At 30.2% G+C, this 6,000-nt stretch overlaps 1 protein-coding gene across 1 annotated transcript; it reads right to left on the bottom strand.

The window, feature by feature from the left end:
- Window positions 1-3,632: 3,632 nt before the first annotated feature.
- Window positions 3,633-5,892, bottom strand: LOC108475135 (uncharacterized). Its single transcript, XM_017777130.1, has 7 exons — window positions 5,685-5,892; window positions 5,220-5,576; window positions 4,923-5,105; window positions 4,414-4,838; window positions 4,021-4,297; window positions 3,782-3,918; window positions 3,633-3,692 (listed from the first exon to the last, which is right to left on the bottom strand). The coding sequence occupies exons 1-7, from the start codon at window positions 5,890-5,892 to the stop codon at window positions 3,633-3,635; spliced, it is 1,647 nt and encodes a 548-aa protein (XP_017632619.1).
- Window positions 5,893-6,000: the final 108 nt, after the last annotated feature.

The raw sequence follows: 6,000 nt of genomic DNA, 5'->3' as shown, positions 1-6,000 counted from the left end.
GAATTTTTGGCTATCAATACAAAGAGGATTTTTTTTTTGCATCAATACTAGTAGGTTAAAATACAAGAATAATTCCAAAATACCAAAACAGTGCAATATCATCGAATCAGATCAAACCCTAAGGTGAATCTACTATTTTTATTTTTTTTTATTTTTTTTTCATTTTCGAATCTTTTTTTTCTTTCCTATCTAAATACATAAATAGAAATAAAAATAATATTTTAAAACATAAAAAAAAGAGGAAAATTACCTTTTTACCATCGTATACGGTGGTGGTCATGCCGCGCCAATGACGGTGGTCCCATGATTGGTTTGGTGATCGCCCATGGCCGTAAATCTCCTTCCCCCTCCCTTCTCTCTTCCTTCTCTCTCTTTTTTTTCTTTCTCTCCTCACCAAATATTTTTTTTGCAAATTTTAGCCCTTTATAGCCCCCAAAGCACGTCGTTTTGGGTTGTACTAAACCCCAAAACGACGTCGTTTTGGCCTAACCCGTTTATTGACCCGGCCCACTCCAAGGATCCACGTGTTTTTCATTGGAGGGGCTAATTGTACTTTTAGCCCCTCCGCTTTTTCATGCTTCTACAATCAAGTATTTTTTCAGTTTTTTTAATTTGGCCACAAAGTATGTAACGCTTTGTGATTTGGTCCCTTTTGTTGTGTTGTGTTTTGAGGGGAGGAATAATTGTGTTTTAGCCCTCATTTGTTTTGTCTGCGTCAATCAAGTCCTTTCTTTTTGTTTTTATTGCGAATTACGCCCCAAACTTTCTGTTTTTATTTCGATTTAATCTTTTTTATGGTTTAGCTATTTTGTCATTAAATCGATTAATTTTATCATTTTGCTATTATTTATACTCTTTGTTTCCTATTATTATTATTGTTACTAATATCAATCTATTACTATTATTAATATTACTATGTAGTAATGTATATTTTACATATGTATATGTATATATATATTTATATATGTTGTTAATTTATTACTTTATTTTAATATCTTTATTATATTTATTTTTATATTTTAATATTATTATTATCATGATTACTATATATTAGTGTATATTTTATATATATATATATATATATATATATATATATATTTTTAATATATTTATGTATATACTTATGTAGCATTATTATTAGTCGTTTTTATCCCTAATATTTATGTATTATGTAAATATTTTAATATTATATTATGTATATCTATTGTATGTTATATATATTATTGTGTATATATTTTAACATTATTAGTTATACATCTTTTACACTATTTTATATATATTTCTAATATCATTGTATATTTCTAACATCATTATTATTTATATATATGTATGTATTTATATAGCGTATGAATAGTTTTTATATTATTATCATTTCTAATATATATATTATATGTATTTTATATATTATATATATTTTAATGTTATTAGTTACATATAATTAGTATGCTATCCCATGTATATATTTTTATATCATCTTATGTACATATATAAATATTATGTTATATACATATATGTAATATGCTTTTTAATACCATATTTTGTACGTATTATTATTATATCTATTTTAACACTATTACTATTTATAAATAAATATATATATATATATATATTTTACTTACATACTCTTAATATCTTTATTATGTATATATTCGTTGTTTTATTTCACATTGGATACTATTATTACGTTTAATATATCGCATGCATTGTTATTGTTTTAATATTGTTGTCATATTTATTATTTGTTTCAATGTATTTTCAACTCATTTATTTTTGTCTCCCGCCTATTTTATATCATTCTGTTGAATATTATTTATGTTTTTACTAATTTCAATAAATAAGGCAATGTTTCGCATTTTGAAACATCGAAGAATTGTGCCCTAACTTACGGGGTTTCGGTTCTCTTGTTGGTTCTAAATAGCTAAATATCCTTTTGAGTTTTGAAATGCACGGATTTCCAATTTAAATTAAAAGACGACCTTGTGCTCGGGAATTCATGGTATTGTGTCCTAACTTACGGGATGTGATACTCCGATATCTCGAGATAAGGAAATCTTTAAACAAATCGATTCAAGCTAATTCAAGAATTTTAAAATTAGTATTAATAGAAAAGATCGTATTTCAAGTCCCTTCCCGATTTTTTAATTTTCGACATTAAGACACTAACTAATCAATTCGGTACCAATTTTTTGGGCATGTCAAGGGTGCTAATCCTTCCTTGCACGTAACCGACTCCCAAACTCATTCTCTCAAGTTTCGTAGACCAAAGGCCTTGTTTTAGTACAACTAAAATTGATTTATTAAAACAAAGGTGATCCGATCACACCTGATAAAAGATTGGTGGCGACTCCCGTTTTAATTTTCACTTTCAAACAAAGTCGATCCTCGTTTTCAAAAGAATGGTTTCGACACATACCTTACAAATAATAGTAGTGGTACGATTTAGTTTTCACCAATTAGTGGAATTACGAGAAAGATCAGATCATTCACTTTCACTTTGAGAACGTTCTTGACTTGATTCTCTTGACCTTTGTCCAAAAATATATCAAAAAAAAGTGACATTTTCACCTTGGTTTTCATATAATTGATATGGAAGATATATTTGAGGAGGAGGATACATGAGAGGTGGAGGTGGGTGATACATTGGTGGTGGAGGATATATTTGGGGCTGGTATGGCACACCTTAATTAGGAAATGGTGGATAATAACCATATAGTTGTGGATAACCATATGAAGGTTGAAAATATGAAGGTTGTTCTGGTGGATAAAAACCTTGAGTACTAGTAGATGAATCACTGTATCCAAGGTTACTGGAACTCGATCTCCTACTAGATGAAGAGCCTATAGAAGTATGCTTCTTGCCTTTTCCTTTTGATGGAACGCTAGGTTCACTTCTATCTCTCCTAGGTTCAGGAAACATATTTCCATCAAACTCTGATCTATCACGGAAATGTCCACTAGTAGTACCAACCCTATATTCTCCTCCATACTGACTAGAAGACCTAATTTCACCTCTATCACCACTATATCCATCATCCTCATCAATTGGACTTAAACCACCAACATCGGGTCCATCGCCACTCTGACTTGGCGTTGAATTAGAACTTGAATGAGACAAATTTTGTTGTTGAGATTGATCAACATCCATTTCATTATCAGAGGTATCCACAGGCAACACACCGGCATTTTCACCATCTAATAATGGATTCTCTTTCTCATGAAGCCATTCTGATAGTGGATCAACATCTTCAAAGATATGATCAAGGCTGATAGGATTAAAACTAGCGTTTATATCATCAGTGCTCATTCTTTTTTGATGCCTTATCTGAAGCCTCATATTATAATAGGTAAACACTAGTTTCTCAAGTTTTTTATACTTTAACCTATTTCTTTCCTTGGTGTGAATATAACTAAATGTGCTCCAATTCCGTTCACAATTTGATGCTGAAGTTGTTTGACTAAGCACTTTAATTGCTAATTTTTGTAATTCGGGAACACATGTACCGTATATTATTCACCACTCAGCTGCATAATATTATTTAAATTTCAAAATAACTTCAAAATGTACAATATAATTAAATAATATAAATTAAATTAAATAATTTAATTAACTGTTTACCCGGATTCACTTACTTCTAAGCTCTTTGTGCTTGTGGAGTACCGAATGTCTCATGTTTATCTCTAAATAGTAACAACTGCGTAAATAAAAGATAGAGTAAAAATAAAAAAAAATTCTATTTCAAATTATGTAACTAAGTAATAAATAATAGTACTTGAATCTAACCTGATTAACCATTCTGACTTGAGTATCAAGAGAAGGTTCTAATCTTTCAATTACTGATCGTGTACCTTCTAATGTTTCTATTAGTACATTCTCAGAATGCTCCACCCCAAATTGAAATTGAGGATTGAGAAAATAACCTAAGTATAATTTATAAGAATATCATCAAATAATAATAATCTAAAGCTTAAAATAGTAAAATATAAAAATAGTTCTTAATTATATGAAACATTTTATCTTACCAGCTGAATGCAAGTCGGAATGCATAAAATTCCATCTATTGTCAATAATCTTTTCATACTCGGTGAAATATCGACAATCTTGTTGAATTGCTCGTTTAGCTCTATCAACAGCCTCATAGATAAAACCCATTGTTGGTTTTTCATCACTATCCACAAGTCTCAATACTTTTACTAGGGGCTCGTAAACTTTTATGAGGTCGTTGGTTTTTTTCCAAATTTTTTTGGCTTCATAAGCAGGCCTTGACTTTTGCTGTCCCCATTTTGATTCTTTAAATTCCTATATATTCATAAGAAAAAATTTAAAATAATATAATTTAAATTATTTGGAACTAATAAAATCATTGAAGGTTGTTATATTTAAGTAATTATATTAACTAATTATAAAATACTAACCTTTGAATTAAACATTTCTCTTAGACCTTGCTTTTGTCTTGTTATCTCTTCAAGTTGAATGAAATGAGTTGCAAATCGAGTAAGAGCGGGTCGAAGTATTTGTTTCCCTTGTGTATACTTCTTCATCAAATCAACAGTCCAAATGTGATTGTATATAAAGCAAGTCACTTTCTTTGCCTCATCTAACACTTTTGCTACACTGGGCTTCTTCCCAATATCTTCAAGGCATAAATCTAAATAGTGAGCTGCACATGAGGTCCAATATAGATGTTTTCTTTTCAACATTAATTTTTTTCCAGCAGCTTTCATTGCTGCCTCATTATTAGTCACTATTTGGACAATGTAACTTTCTCCAATTTCTTCTACAACTAAATCTAGCAAACTGTAGTAGAATTCAGCATCTCTACTACGAACACTTGAGGCATCTACCGATTTCCAAAAAATGGTTCATTTACTACAATAAACAAGGAAATTAATGATGTGCATTTGATTCAAACTGTTGGTCCAACCATCACACATTAGAGTTGCACCCAATTCTTTCCAATGAGTCTTTAGTCCATTTACCCAATCACGAACTCGTTGATACTCTGACTCTAAATACACATCTGAAATCTCATAAGGTGTTGGGAGCTTTACACCTTGTCCAACTTCTGTTGACACTTGAATTAAGTTATACAACCATGGAGAGCTTGCTAATTGAAAAGGAAGTCTTTCATATATTAATAATTTAGATACCGCTTCACCTATCTTCTTTCAAAAAGTCTTTAAAATAGAGTCACTGACCTTTGGTTGCTTTGAACTTTTACTTCTGGCCAATTCAGGTATAGCTTCCTCTAAGGTAAACTCAGACTCACTTGGGATGGATTTACTTGTTCTTTCTCTATGATATTCTCTAGCTGATCCATGAGAAGATCGCCTTTCTTCATAAATGTTATTCCAACCACCAGTACTTCGTCTGAATTCTTCCCTTCTATGCCACTCGTGTTGTGATTGGATACTTTCTTGAGTTGCTTGCCTTATAGCAGAAACCTCATCAATGAATTCCTCGTGTTCATCCTCATCTTCTCTTAATTGAGATAAGAATTCATCTTTTCTCCTCTTTTTGTCTATTTTCTTTGTCTTGCTTTCTTTTAATATATTCATCATACTTTCTCTAATGACACCTGTTAATAAAATAAAAATAATTCACACTTTATATTATTATCAATTATATATAATCTTTATAGAAAATTTACAATAACAATTAAAAATAATAATAAAGTATCACATACCAGTAACATTAGGGCATGTTGCAACATTACCAGTTTTATGAGCAATGTGCTCTTTAAATCGCGTTATTCCTCCTTTCACAACTTTACCACAAAGTTTACATACGATATTTCCTTTCGTATTTGGCACTGGAGTTCCAAAGTGCCAACCTATATCATTACTTGGTGCACCCTCCAATCCTTTAGTCGGGAACTCTTCACATGGTGGCATGTTTATTTTATTTATATATAAGAAACATAAAATTATATTTAGAAATATAAGCAACTCATTACTTATATTATCAACAATATAATACAAAAAAAGTAAACATCATTAACA

The sequence above is a fragment of the Gossypium arboreum genome, chromosome 1 (assembly GCF_025698485.1).
Source record: "Gossypium arboreum isolate Shixiya-1 chromosome 1, ASM2569848v2, whole genome shotgun sequence".
NCBI classification, from domain to species: domain Eukaryota; kingdom Viridiplantae; phylum Streptophyta; class Magnoliopsida; order Malvales; family Malvaceae; genus Gossypium; species Gossypium arboreum.
This window is presented reverse-complemented; position numbering and strand designations above follow the sequence as displayed.

Coding starts and splice junctions, on each gene's coding strand:
- LOC108475135 (XM_017777130.1), bottom strand. CDS start 5,892: ATGCCACCATGTGAAGAGTTCCCGACTAAAGGATTGGAGGGTGCACCA. Junction 4,298..4,413: donor GAGAAATGTTTAATTCAAAG/GTTAGTATTTTA, acceptor ATGAATATATAG/GAATTTAAAGAATCAAAATG. Junction 3,919..4,020: donor TTCCGACTTGCATTCAGCTG/GTAAGATAAAAT, acceptor AATTATACTTAG/GTTATTTTCTCAATCCTCAA.